The sequence below is a fragment of the Symphalangus syndactylus genome, chromosome 11 (assembly GCF_028878055.3).
Source record: "Symphalangus syndactylus isolate Jambi chromosome 11, NHGRI_mSymSyn1-v2.1_pri, whole genome shotgun sequence".
Lineage (NCBI taxonomy): Eukaryota > Metazoa > Chordata > Mammalia > Primates > Hylobatidae > Symphalangus > Symphalangus syndactylus.
This window is the reverse complement of record NC_072433.2, coordinates 99,951,032-99,975,443: the sequence shown is the minus strand read 5'-3', so window position 1 is coordinate 99,975,443 and position 24,412 is coordinate 99,951,032. Positions and strand designations below refer to the sequence as shown.

The following is a 24,412-nucleotide window of genomic DNA, read 5'->3' as shown; positions in this document are numbered from 1 at the left end:
TACCGCAACCTCTGCCTCCCGGGTTCAAGAGATTCTCCTGCCTCAGCCTCCCAAGTAGCTGGGATTACACAAATGTGCCACCACGCCCAGCTAATTTTTTGTATTTTTAGCAGAGATGGGGTTTCCCCATGTTGGTCAGGCTGGTCTAACTCCCGACCTCAGGTGATTCACCTGACTCGGCCTCCCAAATTCAGGCGTGAGCCACCGTGCCCGGCCATAACAGCAAAAATTTAAAGGCCGAAACAAATCAATCAAGTTCAAGAGAGAGAGAATAAATTGTTTTGACTGAAAATACGATAAATTCAGAAATGGTTAAGATTTGTGTGGGGGAGAGGGGACAGAGTCTAAATACTTAAAGAATTAAACTTTATCCTATAGGCACTGGAAAGTCTGAGTGGGTTTTCAGCAACAAATGTCAACTTCTTACAAAAGTCCACACTGTGCACTTGTCAGGAAGCCAAGGCTATAAACATAAAACAAGGATAACAGCCAAAATGTTTTACCAATAGGAAATCTAATTCTAAAGGGAAAGGTGGGAAAAATATCGTCTAAGAAAGGAACAAGAGATAATACAAAATGGACCATAAAAAAAAATGAGAACAGATAAGAGAAGAATAAATGAAAAGAGATGTGGGGCCGGGCGCGGTGGTTCACGCTTGGAATCCCAGCACTTTGGGAGGCCGAGGCGGGCGGATCACGAGGTCAGGAGATCGAGACCACGGTGAAACCCCGTCTCTACTAAAAATACAAAAAATTAGCCGGGCGTGGTGGCGGGCACCTGTAGTCCCAGCTACTCGGAGAGGCTGAGGCAGGAGAACGGCGTGAACCCGGGAGGCGGAGCTTGCAGTGAGCCGAGATCGCGCCACTGCACTCCAGCCTGGGTGACAGAGCGAGACTCCGTCCCAAAAAAAAAAAAAAAAGAGATGTGGATAAAACAACAGTGATGTTAACAAAAAAATCAAGTTATTTCATGCACTCACGTTCTAGAAAGGGTTAAAAGAGTTCAAAGAAGTCTATATGGCTAAAAAAAATGCATTCAGACCCTAATAGCCAAATTTACTGTGTATCAAACTGGAATAACTTACCTCTCTAGCAGCACAATCATGAGGAGCTTCTTCTTTATTTACTTTTCCTTTTGGAAATCCCCAGCCTGATTTTGCTAGGTACCCCTGAACCAGTAGTACCTACAAAACAAGCAGAAGTAAAAATCAAACTTGCCCTCCTTTTCCATGCTCCCTTCTAAAAATCAAAGGCATTCTTCTCCTTACTTGAGGTAACCGTTATCGCCAAAAATTTTACACAGTATTTTCTTAAAGTATCTTCCGTGAGTCTAAATACATCACCACCAGTGTGAAAGCATTCTGCCCATTTTAAAAAAAAAGTCTTCAACAATTAAGTGACACTTTTTTGTACCATGCCGTAACTGCAACAAGTAAAAAATCTGCAGACCTAGCATGCAGATAAAATATACAAAACTTGGCCTTTTAGCACTAAAAATCTAAGTATATTTTAAAACCTCAATTTAAAAACACTATATCAATAACAAATTTTTTTAATAGACTAACGATCACCATTTCACTAAAAATCTTTATTTCATTACACTCACATTTTCAAGTGTCTCATCAAGAATAATTGCACCATATGTTGGTACTCCCATTTTATATTCCTTCCATTCATCCAAAACTTTTTCCACATCTTCACCTTGAGGCAGCAAAAACGGACAATGACTGAAGAGTATAAATAGTGTCAAGGAAGTTACTTTCTCCTTTAATATGGCTTGAGAAATTATAGACACAAAGAGACCCATTTAAATCAATAGTGTATTTTATGTGAAATTATTCAAATCTTCCCTCATTTAAGTGTAGCATTTTGGCCAGGCACTATGGCTCACACCTGTAACCCCAGCACTTTGGGAGGCCGAAGCAGATGGTGTCTTTGTTTTTTCCACATTTGTTTTCTCTTAAAAAGTCATTGTTAACTTTTTCATTTATAGCCTACACACAAATCAAGTAAGTTTTTACTACTCATAGTCCTGGATCCCTAACACAAACTAATTCTGGACCACGTAAACACCTAGAACACTTGTCGTTAAGTGAGTCAAATTCATAACGCCCATAGTTATAGATTTTAGTGTAATAAGAAGAAATAGAATTACACATATAAAATGATAGTGAGAAAGAGAAGAAAATATATTGCTAAGAGAAAGAAACTATCACATCAGAAAAACAATAAAGTGCTTAATTCTGGGAAGGAGAAGTATGAATGAGGTATGCCATTCTATACTGTTTACCACATATATAGTTTCCATAATGAAGAACAGTTTTATCAAGTTTTACTTTAAGGATTACACAGAAAGGCAAATCCAGGTATTAAGGAAAACATAGCCAGTTTCAAAGAAACTTGGCATGCCTCCCCCCAAAACTGGGCAGTGTAAAATATTAATAGTAAAGTCAGTAAAATCCAAACCCTGAAATTATATGATCAGACTTCCAACACTCCATGCTATCAAATGCCTCATCACTATAATACTGTTAGTTATAAAAAGGCATACAGAAAATGATAATTTATGATAGTATCTCTCAAAATGAGGTCATACTTTTAAGGGTTTTCAATTCCTCAATAAAAATTTGTATACTCTGTCTTTTCATTTTGATATTACTCTAACACGCAATCTGAGCATATTTTCAATTATCTAGATGACCATATGTATCAAATACTACCACTTGATTTCAGAGACCATATTGGTACTAGTACTACTTTAATTGCTACAGGCTATTAAAAACAGAAATAAAGCTAATCTACAAATGATGCATTACAATCAAATGACATATGACATAATATAGAAAGGAATGTTTCATGACAGCGAGCAGGGAAAGGTGGTGTTAGTACTGGTACACCAGACTCAATACACCCTCAAAGAAGTCGGCATTATATTCATTCACATTGTGATGAAAAGTCTGGTTTAAAAAAAAAAAACACATCAAATTCATTTTATTAATTTGAATTTTACGTGTTCTACAATTATGTAATTTAAAATTTGTTTCATAGTTGTAGTACAAATGAAATAGGTCCTCAGAGCCCAAGTCAGTCAGCCACCTATGACAACACTGTAATATGGCCAGGTGTGGTGGCTCATACCTGTAATCTTAGCACTTTGGGAGGCTAAAGCAGGAGGAATGCTTGAGCCCAGGAGTTCAAGACCAGCCTGGGCAACATAGTAAGACCCTGTCCCTACAGTTTTTTTTTTTAAGACAAGCGCAAAGTTAATCTCAATATAATTAGTCCATGCCTTCATTTGGGGAGGGGAAAAAAAAAGATAAAAGCTTGGATACAACATTAACCATTCCATGAAGCTCTATGGTTCTATAAGGGCCTGATAAGATTCTAAAAGGTATTAAAATTCTGGCTTTACATGTTCAGTAAAATCCCTAGCAGAACTTCAGCCAAGGAGCAAATCTGGGATACTCTTGTCTGTATCCACATTGCTGAGTGCTTACTGAAGAAAAAAAAGTCAAAGACTATGCATAATTTACAAAAGAGAAAACAGCGGCATAGACAAGTTCCACAATTCACCCAAGGATACATAGCTAGTATGTGGCAGAGAAAGGATACTCACTCAAAGGATGTGGCTCGAGAACGTATGCTCTTATCAAAGTACGCAGTCTTCTCTACTGCAATATCCCACATGTACCATCAACTCAACTAGGCCATAACAGAACCCATGAATTCCCTACATTTCTCATTTTCCTGTCAATGAGATGGCCAAGTAAATGATTTACATGTACAAATATATGTGCTTCTCAAACTTACCCATTAAATTAGGCACTATTAATAACCTTATTTTTCAGGAAGAAACTGGGATCCTCAACTGCTCATACTAGAAACCTGGGTACCATCCTTTCTTCTACTTCTCCTCAGATATCCAAGTCATCACCAATGTTACCTCCTAAATAGCTTTCAAATTTGATCTCTTCTATTCATTTCTAATACCACAGGTTTTCTCTCTATAGTAAATTAATAAAATAGCATGTTAACTAGATTCTCAGAATCCAATCTCGCCTTCCTCCAATTCATTGTTCACACTATTCCACAGCAGTCTTGAAAAATACCCCTTTAGGGAAAAATAAGCAAATGTGGGAAAATCTTAATAATGAATGAATACAGATGAAGGGTATGATGGCAGTTGTCATGTTCTTTGGCCATCTCCAAAAGCTTTTTCCCAAAATAAGTTTTTTTAATCTGTTTTTTAAACAAATATGGCCCACAAGACCCCTACATGTTTTAGCCCCTGAATTACTCTATAGCATCATCTCTTATCTTTCCCATTTAGTCTAAAATACAGTAACTTTTTTCATTTCCTCCGATTTTCCCCACATAAATCACTGTCTCAAAGAAAGTTTCTATTTAGCTTCCAGATCTTTTTTTTTTTTTTGGAGTAATAGTTAACATTTATTCTTATTAACATTTATTGATCACTGTGCCAAGAAACGATTTACATGTACAAATATATGTGCTTCTCAAACTTACCCTTTGAATTAGGCACTATTAATAACCTTATTTTTCAGGAAGAAACTGGGATCTTCATCTAAGACAAATTAAATAACCTACCCAAGATCGAGCGGCCAAGATGAGAATCAAACTCACAGCCTCCAAATCGTAAGTGGGTATCCCTCTTCTGTTCCCACTGAACACTGTTCTTCCATATCACATCCTACCACACTGCACTGTAATCATTTCCTGTCTTTTCTCATCTTCTTGAAGATATTGAGTCTACTCTGTTCACTGCATAAGGCCTGGCACAGATTAACCATGCAGTTACTTAATGAAGTGTACCACATTAAACATTCCTTCTCCAATTAGCTATTCTTAGTTAACTAAAAGAAACATACCTACAACAAAGGTTCTTCGTGTTTTTTAATAGCAGGCAAACTGTAAAACTCATGTGCAAACACACACAAAATGTTATCCAAAACCCTAAAGTATGTAAAGTTGCCCTAGTAGGGCTATAAGTCCATATAAAATGACCAAAGCAAAAGAGGACTTGGTTATTTTAGTCATGTTTCCGTAACTAGATTGTAACTCATGAAAACCAGTCTACTAAGATTTCTCCAGAGAACCTATCAGCAAGGCCTTTAACAAAGATAGTGCTCAATATATTTCTATTCCCCTTTGATTTCTCATTAACTTTTACAAATTTAATCAAATGGTTTGATCATTTCTTCCTTTGAAATCTGTCTCCCATCAGTGTTTTCTTTGTAGTCCCACTACCATGGCTCATGGATTTATTGCCCTGAATGTCAAGTGATGTAACAGACCAAGCAATCAATCTTGGATACCATTTTTTTTGTTTTTTGTTTTATTTTTATTTTATTCTTTTTAAGACAGTCTCGCTGTGTCACCCAGGCTGGAGTGCAGTGGCGCGATCTCGGCTCACTGCAAGCTCTGCCTCCCGGGTTCACACCATTCACCTGCCTCAGCTTCCGGAGTAGCTGGGACTACAAGCGCCCGCCGCCACGCCCGGCTAATTTTTTGTATTTTTTTTTTTTTCCAGTAGAAACGGGGTTTCACTGTGTTGGTCAGGATGGTCTCGATCTCCTGACGTCGTGATCCGCACCCCCCCTCGGCCTCCCGAAGTGCTGGGATTACGGGCGTGAGCCACCGCACCCGGCCTTGGATACCATTTTCAAACGATCAGAGTAATATTCTTTACCCTTGCTCAAAAATGTGCTATGGTTAACAGTTAACTATCACAGAACAAACACTGTTTCATCCATTTTCTACAAAGCCCTAAGTGTTCCATACTTCATGAGGCTAAAGGAAAGTGACAGGCAGCTGACAATGAGGGTATTTCAACTCACCTATCCCTACTCCAACTCTAGTTCTAGTACACGAACTTGTGGGTACAAATCCATTAAACATACAAGTTATGGTCAAAAACAATAACCTGGCCAGGTGCGGTAGCACCTATAATCCCAGCTACTTGGGAAAAATGCGGGAAGACTGCTTAAGCCCAGAAATTCAAGACCAGCCTGGGCAACAAGGCAAGATCTTATCTCAAAAAAGGAGAGAAAAAAAAAAGACCTATGTAATAAAAATCAGGTTGAGCACAGTTGCTCACACCTGTAATCCCAACACTTTGGGAGGCCAAGGCAGGTGGATCACTCGAGGGCAGGAGTTTGAGACCAGCCTGGCCAGCATGGCAAAACCCCATCTCTACTAAAAATAAAAAAATAAATAAAAAAAAAAGGTAGCCAGGTGTGGTGGCTTGCACCTGTAATCGCAGCTACTCAGGAGGCTGAGGCATGAGAATCACTTGAACCCTGCAGGTGGAGGCTGCAGTGAGCCAAGATCACACCACCACACTCCAGCCTGGGCAACATAGCAAGGCTGCCTCGGGGAAAAAAAAAAAAAAGAATAAAAATCAAAGTGCTTTGGCTCAAGATTGAAGAACCTATACAATCTCATCATCACCCCATATGACTTTCCAACCATATCCGCTATTATGGCCCCATGAGAGGACGCTGTTCAATGCAAACTAATTTATTTATTGAGATATCCTTTTTCAAATCTCCAATTTTTCTTCACCTAAAACACATTCCCCACTTCTACTGAGAAAATCTTATATTCCCTTAAAAATATAGCTTTCCCTAAAATATTTCCACTTTTTTTTCCAAATTCTAAAAACATGTACTATCAGGACCATTAGCAATTATTTAATTATTTGTCTTATCACATAGCTTCTTTTATAATGTTAAATATTCATGTGAATCTTTTATAACTAATGAATCATGACAAGTTTCTGCCTGATATGTACATGGGGCGAGAAGCTTCTCTGAAGGCAAAGATGACTTTTTCCTTTTTGAGACGGAATCTCACTCTGTCGCCCAGGCTGGAGTGCAGTGGCGTGATCTCAGCTCACTGTAACCTGCACCTCCCAGGCTCAAGAGACCCTCCTGCCTCAGCCTCCCGAGTAGATGGGATCATAGGTGCGTGCCACCATGCCCAGGTAACTGTTTTTGTATTTTTGGTAGAGATGAGGTTTCGCCATGATGCCCGGGCCAGTCTCAAACTCCTGAGTTCTGGCAATCCACAAGTCTCGGCCTCTCAAAAGCACTGGGATTACAGGTGTGAGTCACTGCACCCAGCGAGGGTTTCTTTGTATTTGCCACACAACTAAAAACACTGCTTCAAACATAGTAAACATTCAATAATTATTTAATAAATGTCACTGGGCACAGTGGCTCACACCTCTAATCCCAGCACTTTAGGAGGCCAAGGTAGGAGGATCACTTGAGGCCAGGAGTTCAAGACTAGCCTCGGCAACAAAGAGAGACCCCCATCTCTAGAAAACATAAAAAGAAATTAGCAGGGATGGTAGCGCATGCCTGTAGTCACAGCTACTCGAGAGGCTAGCGGGGAGGATTGCTTAAGCAGGAGCTCGAGAATACAGTAAGCTAGGATCACATTACCGCACTTCAGCCTGAGCGACAGAATAAGATCCTGTCTCTTAAAAAAGAAGAAAAAAAATTCTAAACAAATCAGAAAAGCAGTAATCTGATTAAAAGATCATCTGGTTACATGGAGCAGCCAGAGTAAAGTTCTACAAACAGGCTAGCTATTCATGGGAAAAAATCAAATTTAATCAGTGTACATTTTAAGGATTCCTCTGTATGATTATGATTATTGACTATTATGATTATTAATATGATTATTACTAAATTGTGTCTACTATTTATGTTTGACACATTTTAGCCGTCAAGTATGTTTTCCTCTAATAGTTTTAAAATCTGAAAAGACAAGCAAAAAGAAATTTGTGCTAAAATATATTGCTAATAAGTCAGTCAGTCATTACAGTAATAAAAAGGATATCAGCTTTAGCAAAGTCTCTTATCCCACACTGAGGTAATCCTGGTGTGTTCTGCATGTAGAAATCCAAGTAAAACCAATGGGCAAGTTCAATCTGAAAACACACTCGGATTGCATTGTCTCTTTCCTCGCTGGGAATATGTAAAATAAATCGGCTGTCAAAAACAAAACACATACAAAAATTACATTTACAAAGCATAACGATATACCTTAAGCTATTTAAATGCTTCATACCTGACCCATCAACTCAGAAAAGGGACCAAGAGCAGTACTGTTCAAGGAAGCAATTAATATTTGAGGGAAATACTAGAGGGAAGATGAGTCTTAGAGAGGGAGGAGACACCACATGTATCTCACTTTTAATACAGTTTGTTCTGAGCCTATGTATCCTCTGTTCACAAATACAGAGATCAGCTTAAGAGCTCACTAACAACAAAAGTGAGCAGGAAAACCTCCACTTCCTCCCACGTCTGGCAACATTTCCAAGAATACAGGTAAATATATTCATACAATTTTAAAATGTTTGCTATTACATAATCTTCACATATAAAATATTACCAAGAAATATTGGAAAAGAAACCAATATTCTGTTGCTCATTAATACACTAGACTTCCCAAAGAGCCTCACCTGCAGAGTCTCAGTTCAAACTTCCAAATATACCCACTTTTCAAAACCCTAAATTGTCTTTTCCATGTACATTGAGGAAAGGAAGGAAAGACATATTTCTTTTACATATAAATATACATTTATATTGATATACATTAATATTGAATGTACACATATGTAATTAGGATAATGAAACCCTTTATTATGAAACATACAAGTTAAAATTCATCAATTTAAGTGAATGTTGTAATTCAGAGCAGTCATGAAGCAGCTATCAATTATTTTTTCCAATGTTAAGCATTTTTGGTAATCCTTTTTCCTGGTAACCATTATAGACAGATTCAAGTCCACTGGTTTTTACAGTCATTTTTTAAAATTAAAAATAGTACCACCCAGTTTGATCACTTGTTTAATCACTATCATAGTAAATAATTCTTGGCTGTTTCCAAGTTTCAACTAAGCATAAGAATACTCTTCTCCAATTACAAGAGGACCTTCTCAACAAAGGAATTTAAAAATTAGCCAGGCATGGTGGCATGCATCTGTAGTCCTAGCTACTCGGGAGGCTAAGGCAGGAGGATCACCTAAGCCGAGGTGTTCAAGGCTGCAGTGGGCTATGATCATATGATCATGTCACTACACTCCAGCCTGGGTGATGAGACACTGTCTCAAATAAATATTTTATATATATTTTTTTAAATTAAGAAATAAAAACAACACTGGAGTGGCAAAAGGCATTTTAATCAGGTTTTTAGAGATTGCAATTTGGGAGACACAAGTCTAGCAAGCAGCTAAATCATGTTCCATTCAGGCAAGGTTAAGCAGAGCTTTTAAGGGCTACTGTAAATTTACATATCTGGAAGGTTTTAGCACAGTCCATAATTAATGATGGCTGGTTGTCAGCTCAGAATGTCTCTACTCAATGATCAATAAAGTTGGGCATGGTTATCTCTCCAGGAGGTTGATCAGGACCAGTATATACACCTCAAGTCAAATGCAGCTAGTTTTACACTTTGGCCCAGTTCAGGAGGTAAAACTCCACCTAGATGTGTATGTGACTGGGATCCAACTCCTTATTCCCTCCCTGGCTCCTTTTTGGATGTTCTGACATAATCATCTCCATTGTGAATTTTCTTTTCACAATTCAGATCCATCAGTTTCATTTTGGATTTTTCTTCCCCACAATTCAGATTCATCAGTTTCACCTTTAAGACTTTTAGTCTTCTGATCTGTTCTAGTCTGGATCAGCTGTCCTCTACACCTGGTACACATCTGTCAACTCTACACTGCCCTTGCACTAGCATCCTATAGTTCCCTGTGCCTTTATCCCACACAGGTCATGTTTCTTGTCTTTTTTCTTTCATCCTCAATTCACTTCCTTGTTTTCATGAAGTACATCCTCACATATCCTGTGGAGGAAGGATGCAAAGGCGAGGTAAATACTATTATTTTCAGATACTGTACATCTAAAAATGTCTTTATCCTCATACTTGATAATTTGGGTAAAGAATTCTAAGTTGGAAATGATTTTCTTTCAGAATTTTCAACAGTGCTCTCTCATTCCAACTTCCAATTTTGATATTGAGAAGATTGAAGCCATTCAGATTTTTTTTCTTTTTACTTCTAATTTGTGCAAAGGACAAAAGCCATTCAGATTCTTAATGTTTTATATATGATCTTTTTTTTTTTTTTTCCCAGTCTGGATGCTTCTAATATCTTCCTTCTATCCCCAGTGTTGTGAAATTTTGCAGTGTCTATTTTTGATCCACTGCACTGTCATTCCATAGACCATATGTACTTGGAAATTCATATCCTTCAGTGCTGAAAGGTCTCGTAAGTCAATTCTGCTGTGAGTCTATGTTTCTATACTGCCTTGCCAGGCATGGTAGTACATGCCTGAAATTCCAGCTACTCAAGCCAAGGAGTTCAAATCCAGCCTGGTCAACAATGCAAGACCCCGTCTCTATTTTTTTTAAAAAATAGCTCCCTATATCAATTACATTAATTTTGCTTTTCATTTTTCCCAGTTCTCCTCAGCCCCCCTCTGTTGAAATGCTGAAATTTTAACTGTCAGAGGCAACCGTAATATTGCCTTAGGGACTTGTGGGGAAGGGGAGGGGAATTATTCAGTGTAGTGTTTTAACTTTCAGAACCAAGTAATCTATTCTCTCTATGTAAGAAATGTGTTCATCTTACTTGAAGAGAAACCCAAACTTCATCAGTTTTTGATAACATCTTGGTTTTTGAAGGAACTTCAATCTGTAATTGGCATTCAGAATGCCCTTGGCATGGCAGTCTGTGTGATGGCATTTAAGACCTGTGAAATCCTTGAGCCCAACTTGATTAACCAACACTGATAACCACCACCTTTATCTTTTAATGTCTGCTTTATCTGTATTTTAAAAAATGAAAAACCCTCAAGTGTAAGAGCCAGCTCCCTATCTACTCAGATAAAGGAGAAGCGTATTAATGAATAAACCCCTCAAATGTCTCATTATTAATATAAAAAGGCATCCAAAAATCACCTACCATCTAAGGAAAATGTGAAGCATGACAAGAAAGTTTTTTAACTGACCCTGAAGAAAACATAATTGAGGAACCAGAAGAAAACAGAAGTGAGGGTTGAAAGATGGAATTATTATCCTAGAAGAAATTTAAAAGAGTATTCCTTTATCAGAGCAACTGTATTTTCCTTTAAATGTATAATAACGAAGTAAGAGCCCTCGGGGGGAAAAAAACTATTATTACCATAACCAACAGAAGCAGTGAAAGGTAGTATTAAGGATATCACCTAGACATTGGTACTCAAAATGTGGACCCTAGACCACGTGGGAACTAAGTGTGAAAAGAGAAACAGTTATTTTAGACATTAAAGGACTCAGTTTACTTCCTAATGAAGCCCCTCAAAGAAATTAACTTAAAATGCACACAAGCAAAACAAGAATGAAAACCAAGAAAGGATAAAACATGATATTCAAGAAAGAATAAGTACCACCTCAGAGAGTTGTGAAACTGAATTCTAGTATTCTAGTTGCTAGGCAAGTCTGATGAGCAACGAGCCCAGACTGGATTAGGAGGATGGAGGTCCCCAAGAGCGCAGTCTAAAGGGAAAAAAGGATTCTGTCGAAAGTATGATTGAGGATAAAATAAGGAAGCGGATGAGAAGGGTTGAAAAAAGCAGCTAGAAACTTTGGACATATTAGAGAGGAGAACATGTACAAAAGAATCATAGTCCAAATGTGAAGCAAAAACACCGAAGTTAGAACAGAAAGCCAACTGTCCCCTCCCCTCAAAAAAAATGGATTTCAAGAATAGCCAGAAGGGGCCTGGCAGGGTGGCTCCCGCCTGTAATCCCAGCACTTTGGGAGGCCAAGGCAGGCGGATCACCTGAGGTTAGGAGTTCAAAACCAGCCTAGCTAACACATGGTGAAACCCCGTCTCCACTAAAAATATAAAAAATGGTGTGGTGGAGGGCACCTGTAATCCCAGCTACTCGGGAGGATGAGGCAGGAGAATCACTTGAACCCAAGAGACAGGGGTTGCAGTGAGCTGAGACCACGTCATTGCCTCCAGCCTGGGCAACCGAGTGAGACTCCGTCTCAAAAACAAAACAAAAAAAAGGCTAGAAGGAATCAAGCAATAGTAACAAAAGCATGTATTTCTTTCCCCAAAGAAAAAACTAAATGGTATCATCATTTTGACCAATTTGTAGGATACAAGAACGGAGAATTCATTCAGATATTCTGCAAGACACTTACAAAGGGATCCTGACTATGCCCCGATGGAAAAGAAACTACCCACTGAAGACTTGCCTCTACTATAAAAACTATATATCTATTTACACTGTATTATTATTGTTCAGCTTTTACAATCAACAAATAGCACAAAATATAACAGACCTAAATTTACAAAATGGAATATAAATATTATCAATCCTAATTTTTTGAAAGTTAATCTGGATAGAAGCCGATGGAATGGGCAAGAAAAAACGAGGCACTAATCATCTCACCATATCAGAGACTCAAGAAATACTGTAAGTTCGTAAAACAAATATAATTTTAAGTATATTAAAGTCACAAAGGGCCAGCACGGTAGTTCACACCTGTAATCTCAACACTTTGGGAGGTTGAGGCAGGAGGATTGCTTGAGGCTACAAGTAAGTTTGAGACCAGGCTGGGCAAAGATCCCATCTCTACCAAAAAAAAAAATGTATTTAATACCTGGCCATGGTGGTACATGCCTATAGTCCTAGCTACTCAGGAGGCTGAGCCAAGTGGATAGCTTGAATCCAGGAGTTGGAAGGTGCAGTGAGCTATCATCATGCCTGGGCAATGGAGCAAGACCCTGTCTCTAAAAAAAAATCATAAAGTCACAAAGGTAAACAATGAAACAATTTAAAATACTGATAGAGACATACTGGAAGTAGGATGGGGGCAACAGTGGGTGTGGTAAACTGAACTCTCATCTAGTATCTCGAAGTTGAACCAAGTCCCCAATTCAATATAGAAAGTTGATAAAACAAGAAACTGGCACAAGTATATTTTAAAATATTGAGGTATCCACCAGAAGAACTCAAAACAAAACAAGTAAAAGTCAATGCCTAAACAGGAATAGAAAAGGGTAGGGTCAGAAACTAAGACTATTGCCTGTCATTTATAAATCTGTCTGTACTCTAATTTTCAAAACCATCTACATGATTATATATTTTTAATAGTAAAAAGTTGACTTAAGTTTATAAGAGCTGATATATGAAAATTAAATATTTAATGTTTTCATTCTGTGAACGCTCTTGATCTGTTTTAAAGGTTCAAAAGTACGTGTACATATGTGTATGTATGTGTATATAGTAATAGCTGAAATAAAATGCCTTCCACTACAATTTGTTATGGAAAAAACTCCATCACACGTTATTTTCTCAATGTTCCTACAAACAGCACATGAGCACAAGGATTGCAATTAGTAGAAAAATGTTCCAGTTGAATTCAACACTAACATGGCTAGCTGAAGATGAGCACAAATTATTTAATTAACCTACGCTATCACCAAAATAGCAGCAACACTAGTTGCCAGAAAATACCTTCCTCCTTTGAACACCAGTGTGGACTTTACTACACCCAACTCTTAAAAGGGCTTTAAAAAAATTCCAAGCATTTATTTGAACCAACCAACTTTTCAGTTTCTAGTTTGAAAACATGTTTTTCAATTCTTTAATAAGCTAGTTTAAACGGTATTGAAAAACTCTGTATTTCAGTTTTAATATCAAAAATCATGGTACATCAAAAACAATTATCACCATAAAATGCTGCAGATTTACCTTTACACATACATTTTAAATTATAAAGCAGTTTTTGTTCACTAGAATATTTTAAGACAAAACTCTTCCCTTCCTCCCTCTAATTCTACTCCACTCAGAAAGTAACCAGTGTTATTAGTTTGGCACATATTCTTTCGGCATACAAATACATACACCCCTTCTCCACCCACACACACACTTAAAAATTTGTTTTCACAAAAGGCACCAAGTGACTAAATATTTCACTCAGTATACTGTGTACATCTTTTCAACACACAAATATTTTCCCTCAGTTTACTGTGTGCTAATTGCCTGAGGAACTTAGAATGGCTGCACAGTATTCCAATAAATGGAATGTTACATACTAAAGCATCTGCCTTAGGTTATGAGCAGTCTAATGGTTACAAAGTCACATTTTGAAAATTTAAGTCTCTTGCTCTAATTTTTCACATGAAAGGCAAGATTTAACAGAAACATGTAATTTATCAAAAAAACAAAGTAACACACAAAAAAACTTCCTAAATACACTAATAATAAGCAACAGAATTGGGGCAAAAAATGAAGGGAGTAAAAACAAGCATCTAGATTGAATTCATAAATAAAGAAGTACATAAAAGAGACCAAAGAAGTTCAGAAAAATTAACCTCAAATTAAGCTTCACTTTTACAGAAGTTTACCAAATTCTAAGTGTAAAAAAAAAGTTTTAATCCGTAACGAAAAGCTTGAATCAGCAACAATAAAAATCTTTCAATTAATCAAAGCTACAAATATTAACCTGAAAATGGCATTTATTTTAAAACCTGAAGTTTTGAGAAATGTTTATTTGGTTTCATTATTACTGCCAGCCCTAATTTTTAAATATATCATATCCTTATTTATACAGCCAAAAACAGTAACTGCAAAAAGAAATTTCTTGAAAGGAAAAAAGTTAATCCATTCAAAAATATTTGTCTAAAAGCTTAAATACACTCAGTGGAAAACCAAGTATCTTTAACACTTGACAGGTGCTTAACATACTGTTTACAAAATACAACGTAATTATCTTGTGAATAGGTTCCATACATAAAATCGAAATAGCTGACATCACTTATTTAAATGATGTAATCCTAGATAATATGCAAATTAACCCCAATACTAGTAGGAAGACTAGCTCTGATGTCTGTAAAATGTGTAAGATTACCACATCTTTTTCTACATCAACTCTTAACCCTATTAACACACAGCTAATTACTGATCACCTTTCTAAATACTTATTTTCAATTTTTTTCTAACTATAAAATGCATAAAAAATCTTGGAAACAAAAAATAAAGATCACAATCTCATAATCCCACTATTGGTTGATGTGCGTCTAGTCATTTATCCACATACACATATCAAGTTCAGTTTTTTTTCCTTTTTTTTTTTTTATTTGGGACAAGAAACTAAGTGCCTTTTCAGTGGTTCATTTGAATCTACCATACTTCAAAAATTATAAATCTACCATCACCAAAGAAGTACAACGCCATTTTTATTAGTTGCAAATTTAGGCTATTTACTTTTCTGTATGTACTTTTGCGAGGTTTAAAAAGTTAGACTTATTACTTCTTGGTATGAGAGAAAAAGCACAGGCCCTGGAAAGAAAAAGGAATAGGTGTCAAATCTTGATTTTGTGAATTAGGATGAACGTGACCTTATGTAAATTACAAAGTTCCTGAATCTGCGCAGATGAAAATGGAAACATACTAACTGTACCTACCAAACAGGGCTGACTGAGGATTAAATAATACATGTAAAGGTAGTGCCTGGTGCACAGTAGAAACTCCAAGCCGGCGCGGTGGTTCACACCTGTAATCCCAGCACTTTGGGAGGCCGAGACGGGTGAATCACGAGGTCTGGAGTTCGAGACCAGCACGGCCAAGATGGTGAAACCCCGTCTCCAGTAAAAATACAACAATTAGCCGGGTGTGGTGGCGGGCGCCTGTAATCCCAGCTGCTCGGGAGGCTGAGGCAGAGACTCGCTTGAACCCGGGAGGCAGAGGTTACAGTGAGCCGAAATCGCACCACTGCACACCAGCCTGGGCGAAAGAACAAGGCTCCGTCTCGAAAAAAAAAAACAAAAAAACAAACAAAAAAAAACCTCCACAAACACCAGTTCTTTACTTTCCATTAAAAAAAACTGCGTAAGGGAGATACAACTACTAAAAACCTGCCTTTTAAAACATAAACACAGTAACTGTGAACGAAAAGGTGTTATCACTTGTAATCACAATCCACACACACTTGGCGACAACTCCGGGTATCACTGCACACCAAATTCTACCTTTGGAAAAGAAGTATTTTTAAGTATCCTACACGTGTTTGGCTATCTGAAATTAGAATTGACACGGGGGAAGAAGGCAGAAAATTTCTCATGTGAAGTATACACCCTGAGTTAAACCACCGCGGTTGAGAATTTCCTTTAAAATAGGATAATTAAGGATAAAAAGAAAAGCAGCTCTACACTTTTTCCCTCTCTCCCCCAAAGACAAGTCTAGGGATGAGAAAAAAAGTAATTCCTTACAGGAATTTACAGAGAACGCCACGGACAAATAACACGCAGGCGTCAGAGTAAGTCCGAAAAATTGCTCCTTGCGCAGGTCCGCGTACCTGGGATTCTAAGGCTTAAATTACTACCCTGGGGTCTTCCTTCAGAATCGGGGAATGAGATAGAGGAAGGAGGGGGTGCACGGCGTGGAAAAGTCACAGAGGCAGAAAAAACAATGGGAGAGGGAGGCGGCGGCGGCGGCGGCAAAACGCTAAGACCCAGGCTCCAGAGAGGCGGCTGCGCCTGCGGGAAAGCAAAATAGTTGAGTAACTTAAAAAATGAGGAAATTCCGGGTGCTCTGCAGGGAAGGACGGAGCGCCGTGAGAAACAGGGAGGCTGCGGCGAAAAGAGGGGCGGTGTCGTCGGAGAACGGGGTCGACTATGGAAAGCGAGCAGCGGCGGGAGCGGAAAGCGAGGACCTGGACGTGGGCGGGGAAGAAGACCCGGAGGCCTCTGGGGGTCGGCGAAACTGAGAAAACCCAACGGGGGCGAAAGGGGGTCGGGTAGCGCGGTACCTGCAGAGATCGTCCAGGACGCTGCCGGGAATCTCCACCCGTTTGGTCTCCATGATGAGGACCCACAGCAGGAACAGTGCATCCCGGCTCCGCGCGGCCGGGGACTGACGGTAGGGCACGAGGACTCCGACTCGCCGGAGAGCGGGCAGCCGAGGAAGCCGCGGCAGAGACGACTCCAACGGAGACGAGAAGGGGAAGGGGCGGGACCCGCTCACTTCCGTCCCGCTCCCTCAGCCTTGGACCCCAAGACTGGGCCAAGGCTCGGGGCGGAGCCCCTGGAGTGACGCCCCTGCTCGCTTGAAAGGCCCAATGGGAAGCTGAAGAATTGGGAACTTAAGCACTCTAAGCCAATGAGACGTTTGTTTATTGGTCCGCTACTTCCAATCCGTCTACAAGCTGCTCAGTTGCTACTCAGAAAACCAACTTCCCGCCGCCTTTGGGGTGGCTACACGCATGCGCACCATGCCTCCTGCGCGCTTCTAGGAAGTTTAGAGGGGTCGGGGCTTAGGTGTAGACCCCAAGACACATATCCGGGACTTTGGCATGTTGTGCAGGACCTCGCGGTGACTGAGCTCTTTCCTCTGCAGGGCCGACCCTGAGGATCCGTACAACACAAGAGTATGCTCGCGATTCCTGGCACCAAGTATCTTGCACGTATTGCTACCCCCACCAACTCCAGGCCAAGAGCTGTGCCTCTTTCACTACAAACCCTTGGAGAGGGTATCCATTTTAGAGGTGGCTCAGCTCTGTCCTTTCTTAGGCACCTGGTTCCAAATATGAAGACAAGGACTTTATCTCAGTATCTGGCATCTAGCAAAATCTTAGAAAATACTGATTTAAGCTGAACTCTGATCTGTATTCCACCCTCTGCACAAACCAACCCCAACCTGTTCGTCCTTATTCATTCCTCATCTTGCTTAATGGAGTCCAATCCATTTGGGATCTTTGGAGAAACTAGATCCATCTGTTCTTCTTCCTTTTAAATCAGACCGACAGACCCACACACACCTGCTCCGTCACAAATTTAGTCTGTTCTAGCATTTAATCTCCCATCTTTGGTCTAAATTTGTCACATGCCACTGTGTACTTCAGTTTTGCATCATTTCTCCATACTACAGCGAGAGCTCCCTAACCAGTGACTCTGCCTCCATTCTTGGCCTGTGCAACTGCCTACATTTTGTTTTGTTCTACTCGGATATGAACAAGTTATCGTTTCAGCTTCTGCTGTACGATCAAGCCCAAGTTCCTTTGGCATAAGAGGCCCATCACTGTCTATTTTGCTCCCCCGTTTTCCATCCTTTTTTCCCCCTCTTTCTTGGAGAATTCCTCAAATTTATCTTCCCGACAACTACAGAGTTTTTACTTATTTAGAGTTCTATTTTGTTCTTCAAATGCCCCTTTCTTGTGGTGTCATATTCTTGCTTTGAATATTTTATTTTATCCTTGTGAGAATATTAATAATAGATTTTGACGTTTTCTTCTCCCTGAGTAGTCTTACTCCTCTCAGCTGCTTTTTGCTATTATATTGGTCTCATCTATCCTATTAGAAGCTTCTGTAGTCTTTGACTATTCCCTCACACTTAAGAGTAAGGCCTTAACCTGGAGTCAAGTGCCTTGAAAGCTAATTGGAAGCTCTCACCTTGTAGATGGTACTTGTTTCCAGAGAGCTTCACTGTAGCATGATATGGCTGAGCTGTTGGTTGGAAACACATGGCATCAGTATCTGTACATAATTCTTTCTGCTGATGAAATTCCCTAAAGAGAAAATGCTTCCAGGCACAGCTTCATGTATTCTGGGAGTCCAGTACAGAAGCACAGGCTGCAGTATTCCATTTGCTTTATTCAGTACTCCCACACAGTCCAAGTCTTATTTTAGATTTCCTAAGAAGCAGGCACTGAGACAAGGTTTTTAGTGCAGATAGCCTGTGAGGGAGGTGATCCTGGGAAACACTGGTAGCAGAGCAGGAAAGTGAGTCAAGGAAGGGAAGAAAGCCAAAGGGTTTATTATCAAGGAAATTAGCACTGTGGTTAACTGGAGCTTACCGTCACTAGAGAACTCTGGTGGCCAGTGTAAAACATATACCTCAGAGTCATCCCACTCAAGGGGTGAAGGAGATGGGGATTTATATACCAACTTCCTTCATTGGTTGAAGGCAGCTCCTGAGGTCTGCACTGTAGCCTGCTACATGGGCAGCAAGATGGGCTCTGGTGGCCAGAAAAAGCCCTAGGGCAAAGAAATGCAGATTCTAGCAGTTGGACCTCCAGCCAGTGTAGTGCATGGATTGTAAGGGTAAGAGTGAGCCCCTTCAGTTCTATTTTGCTGAGTGTGCATTCTAGCTGTTCTCACTGAATGTCTTTTCTCTGACTGGGGGGCACCATAGTGGTTTTCTTAGTTGTCTCACTTAGAGCTCAAGTCTAGTTTTTAGAGTACTCTAAATGATGGCAGTGGAACAACAGTTCAAGGCAAAGTGGTGCTTACCCACATGGGCCAATGGTATATTAATAGAAACAAGCAGGTTACCAGGCACTTGCTGAAGCACCTGGAGGAATTCTTCTTACTACCATTCTTGTCTCCCAGTTTAGGGGCAGCTATACAACTCCTTTTGGGCTCTTAGAGGCCAGGAAGTCCCCAAATTCTCACATGGTGTTAAACCAATCTGCATTATTAAGAGTTTCTGAGATGTCTGTGGTCCAAGATATTATCTTGCCCATGGCCCATCCCTCTACTGCATCCTCACACACAGATTTGCAGGAGCTGGACTAGTGCAACCCTTATAGCAGCCCCCCAAGCCATGACTTCCAAAGAAGCCCAGTGTATGGTAGAGGCACCTGACAGCAGTAACGTAAGCAGACCCAGGGGAATGACCCTGTGTGGCAGACAACCTGAATGACTTTGCAGTTCCAACCAAGATTCATTCCTTATCTATGAGGAACATCTGAGCCCTGTGGAATGCAGGCCCTTTGTTTTGGGCTAACTGAAGGTTGCCAGGTGGAAGCTGTTAGGGAGAGGGTGCTAAATGAAAATGCTATATAAACTGCATGCTTTCTGGAGGTGATGTTCTCATGTCCAGCTCACCTCTAGTGGACCACTCTGTATGTAAGTTCCCCTCAATGAACCATATGCCTCATTTGCTGGCTCTGGGTCTCTTCTTCAGCCTCTTGAACCTAGCGCCATCCCTGTTAAAGTGAATAGGGACACCAAGGCCTTAATTCCATCTAATTGTTCAAAGGACCCAGCTGAGAATGACAAAGTAGAGCTTAGAGTTGTGGGAACAAGAGAACAGGAGATGCTAGGGTTCTTAAATTATAATACTGATTTGATTTTTAAATAATTATGTTGATTAAAGCCTTTATAGTTTTAAAATATGCTATTTCATTTAGTATTTTTTTTTTTTTTTTTGGAACAAGACCCCACTCTATTGCCCAGGCTGGAGTGCAGTGGCATAGCTCACTGTAACCTCCAACTCCTGGGCTCAATCTCCCACCTCACCCTCCCAAGTAGCTAGGAATACAAGTGCGCACCACCAGGCCTGGCTAATTATTTTTTTAAAAACTTCGTAAAGACGGGGGTCTCACTAGGTTGCCTATGTTAGTCCTAAACTCCTGGCCTCAAGCAATCCTCCTGCCTCAACTTTCCAAAGCACTGGGATTACAGGCATGAGCCACCGTGCCTGGCCTCATTTAGTCTTTATTACTACATGAAATAGACAAAGATTAATCTGGCTTATAAAGATAAAATGACTCAAAGACTAATGATTAAGCAACAGTATGTAATTGAGTCAGGACTAGAATTCAGTTCTAAACTCATAGCAGGAATTCTGCCTTAGGGAAATGACACAAAAACTATTATTTATGTCTGTACAGCATATTATAGTATAAATTTCAAATATAATAATCTCGCAACAAAATAAGCTGTCATTGAATCCTAAAAAATATTTAACTTACTTATTGGCCTTTTAAATTGAGTGAGGTCGCCTGTAATCCCAGCACTTTGGGAGGCCAGGGCGGGTGGATCATGAGGTCAGGAGATCGAGACCATCTTGGCTAACACAGTGAAACCCCGTCTCTACTGAAAATACAAAAAATTAGCCGGGCATGGTGGCAGATGCCTGTGGTCCCGATTACTTGGGAGGCTGAGGCAGGAGAATGGCGTGAACCCAGGAGGCGGAGCTTGCAGTGAGCAGAGATCACACCACTGCATTCCAGCCTGGGCAACAGAGCGAGACTCTGACTCAAAAAAAATAAAAATAAATAAATAAATAGAGTAAGGTTAAATTAAGTCTGTCAAAGCTTCTTCACATCCCTACAAAGTTGTTATGGTTCAACTCAACGTTTATAGGGTAACACATGATTGCCCCTTCTGTTAGCCCCACACTCTTTCTAGTAGAACATCTCCCACAGCATGTAATATGTTTTAGTAACATTACCAAGAAACAAAAATCTCCCTGGATCTCTGTGGCAGAGTCTTACTAGCTGCTGACTGTATTAGTCCGTTCTCACGCTCCTAATAAAGACATACCTGAGACTGGGTAATTTATAAAGGAAAGAGGTTTAATTGACTCACAGTTCCACATGGCTGGGGAGGCCTCACATCATGGCAGAAGGCAAAGGAAGAGCAAAGTCATATTTTACATGGCAGCAGGCAAAAAGAGCATGTGCAGGGGAACCCCCCTATATAAAACCATCAGATCTTCTGAGATTTATTCACTGTCATGAGAACAGCACAGGAAAGACCCATCCCCATTATTCAATTACCTCCCACCAGGTGCCTCCCATGACACATGGGAATTATGGAAGCTACAATTCAAGATGAGATTTGGGTGGGGACATAGCCAAACCATGTCACTCACCAATCCCGTTTCCTTTTCCTGGATTCACAGGCCTCCTTGCATTTAGATGGAAAAAGGCAATTGAGTTCTGGCCAGTGGAATGAAGACAAACGTGATATACCCAACTTCAAAGCACAGCTCCTGAAATGCTCTATGTAATTTTCACATAATTTTTATTTCTCTCTTTTCTCTTCCCAGCTGAAAGCAAAGAACTCTTTAGATAGTGGAGTCACACTGGAAAAAGCACAGACCCTTGAGTGTACTGCTTGGAGGAGAGCTACCCTGGAGCATTTGCTCTAGATTCTGCATGAGCAAAAATTAAACTTTTGCTGCATAAAGTATTTTGTTTTTTTGTTGTTGGGTTTTTTTTCTTTTTACACACAAACTCTTTTCCATAATCAGTAAATGCAGGTTGTAGTGGTCATTCTTGTTTGCATACCCAGCACTCATTTACCCAGGGCCAGCTGCATGTGTGTGTATGTATAAACCGTATAGTTGCACAGAACCCTACACTCAGAAAGGCCGCATGTTTGGTTTAATGCTCTACTGTTACCATCTTGAAATTCTCAATTTTGTTTTTGAACTTGTGTTTTGTAAGTAAAATTGGAGGGACAATAGAGCATGAGCAGAGCTGAGACGTGCAATATGCATGTCCACTCACTCCTTGCCATGCCATTTGCATATAGCATTTGCATTGTCCTGTTTAAATAGAATTTCACTGAACTCACAGTGCATGAAAGTTCAGCAAGATTCAGAATAAGAACAACATAGGCACATTACAACTGAGTAGGTGGGGTCGCTGTCAGCCCTAAGAGGTCAAGCTTCCTGTGTATCAGAACTTGTTCTAATGCGAGAAGACAATGGCAGTCTAAAAACACAAAGAACCAAGAAACTCTATCATATCCTTTCCTATTGCTTTCGTGATTTAGCCAACCCCTTATGCTGAAAATGATGACATAGAAGGAAAGGGGAAGATAAAGCAACCCATCTTCTCCTTTTCTTTTCAGTTTTTTCCTCATCAATAAGAAGGTAGAGAGTGTGGTAGAATATGTATGTGCATATCAAGAAGTGACATAAAAACAGTTGACTTTCATACAGCATTTTGACTGTTCTGGTAACAATGAAATACATCATACATGTACAAACTATGAAATAAGAATTATGTAATTTCAGTGATTCCACGTACAAGTTAAATGTTCTTATATTTGCATTTAAAACCAGCATTGTGACCAGGCGCAGTGGCTCATGCCTGTAATCCCAGCACTTTGGGAGGCTGAGGTGGGCAGATCATGAGGTCAGGAGATGGAGACCATCCTGGCCGATATGGTGAAACCCCGTCTCTACTAAAAATACAAAAATTAGCTGGGTGTGGTGGTGCGTGCCTGTAATCCCAGCTACTCGGGAGGCTGAGGCAGGAGAATCACTTGAACCCGGGAGGAAGAGGTTGCAGTGAGCTTAGATCGTGCCACTGCACTTCAGCTTGGCGACATGGCAAGACTCCGTCTAAAAAAAAAAAAAAAAAAAAAAAAAAAAAAAAAAAAAAACCAGCAGTGTATAATATAAAGATGATGAAAAGTCTTTGTAATGATTTTAATTTTACTTAGAACGAATTTTACTTGATTTTAATTTTAATCTTTACTTAGAATGACATTAAATATCAAAAACACCATAAGTCAAGAGAGAAACTGTGAAAGAAAGGAAAAGCCTTTATATTCTAGTATTTTTGTTGTTGTTGTAGTTAAGAGATGGAGTCTCAGTTTGTTGCCCAGGCCAGACTTAAACTCCTGGGCTCAGCAATCCTCCTGCATAACTGAGGCTATAGGTGTATGCCACCTCACCTGGCTTTCTAGTACCTTTAGTGACACTTTTTTCCTGCCTTTTGAATAAGGAGCTCTATATTTTCATGAGAGGAACAGGCTCTTCAAGTTACATATTAATAGCAGGCCCTGAATTCACCCCTTACTCTTTCCTAACAGAACCCTGATTAAGACACGTATCCCTTAGCTTCCCTCACACAGCACATGTGACTCTGGGGAAGCCAGAAACACTTTTGGCTCAAAGGCCAAGATCTGGTTGGTAAGTCAAACACCACACTCCATTCCCTGGAAATGTACCCGTTGTCTGGACAGCTACATACCTACGTAGTCCAGTCAGTGTATACCATAGAACTCTTGCTTAAAACCTCATGATGAAAAAGTCTCTCTTCTTTCATTGGATGTCATCAGGTCAGGATATGATGTCTGGAACTTCTACAGCCGGTACTCAGTAACTGATATACTACTACTCACTATCACTTTGAGGTTGAAGCTAATGTGTGGAATGGGGCAAAGCTGAAACATCTGTAGGAAAATGGACCTAGAATTGTCAGGAAACGGGCTGGGAGAGAGACAGAGAGCACTAGCTGAGCCAACAGGTGTCAGAGTAGCCAATTAGACCAACAAGCCAAAAATGAGCGTAGCGTTTACTGCAATGATATGAACAAGAAACAGAGAAAGAACCCACTGTTTCTGTTCCATTTCCCCCATGGAACTGCGCACTAGCTGCAGGTCACATGGGTCAGCATGGATTTAGGGGGTCATGGAGTCATATCACTGTTAAGGGATCCCTGAAGAAAAAGCTCCAGCAGTTTTATGGACTCTGAGGTGGAGTAAGGGAAGGCAAGGGAGAAAGGCTAAGAGTGGAAAAGTACTGAGTACCTAGACAACCTGGAAAAGAATGTCAAAGTTTCCCCTCCCCTT

At 40.0% G+C, this 24,412-nt stretch overlaps 1 protein-coding gene across 10 annotated transcripts in view; it reads right to left on the bottom strand.

Moving 5' to 3' along the window:
• The window catches only part of DCP2 (decapping mRNA 2), a 53,953-nt gene extending 36,670 nt beyond the window's left edge, over positions 1-17,283 (bottom strand). For 2 of the 10 annotated variants that reach the window (XM_055298400.2, XM_063612916.1), the window contains exons 1-4: positions 16,846-17,130; positions 7,870-8,021; positions 1,607-1,734; positions 1,086-1,184 (exon numbers count right to left, since the gene is read on the bottom strand). In XM_055298400.2, coding sequence (XP_055154375.1) covers positions 1,086-1,184; positions 1,607-1,734; positions 7,870-8,021; positions 16,846-16,898 — 432 coding nt within the window. In that variant the 5' untranslated portion in view covers positions 16,899-17,130. Of the gene's footprint in view, positions 1-1,085; positions 1,185-1,606; positions 1,735-7,869; positions 8,022-12,693; positions 12,826-16,845 lie in introns of those variants that run through there. The other 8 variants (XM_063612918.1, XM_055298402.2, XM_063612917.1 and 5 more) reach the window with 6 other exon arrangements.
• Positions 17,284-24,412: the final 7,129 nt, after the last annotated feature.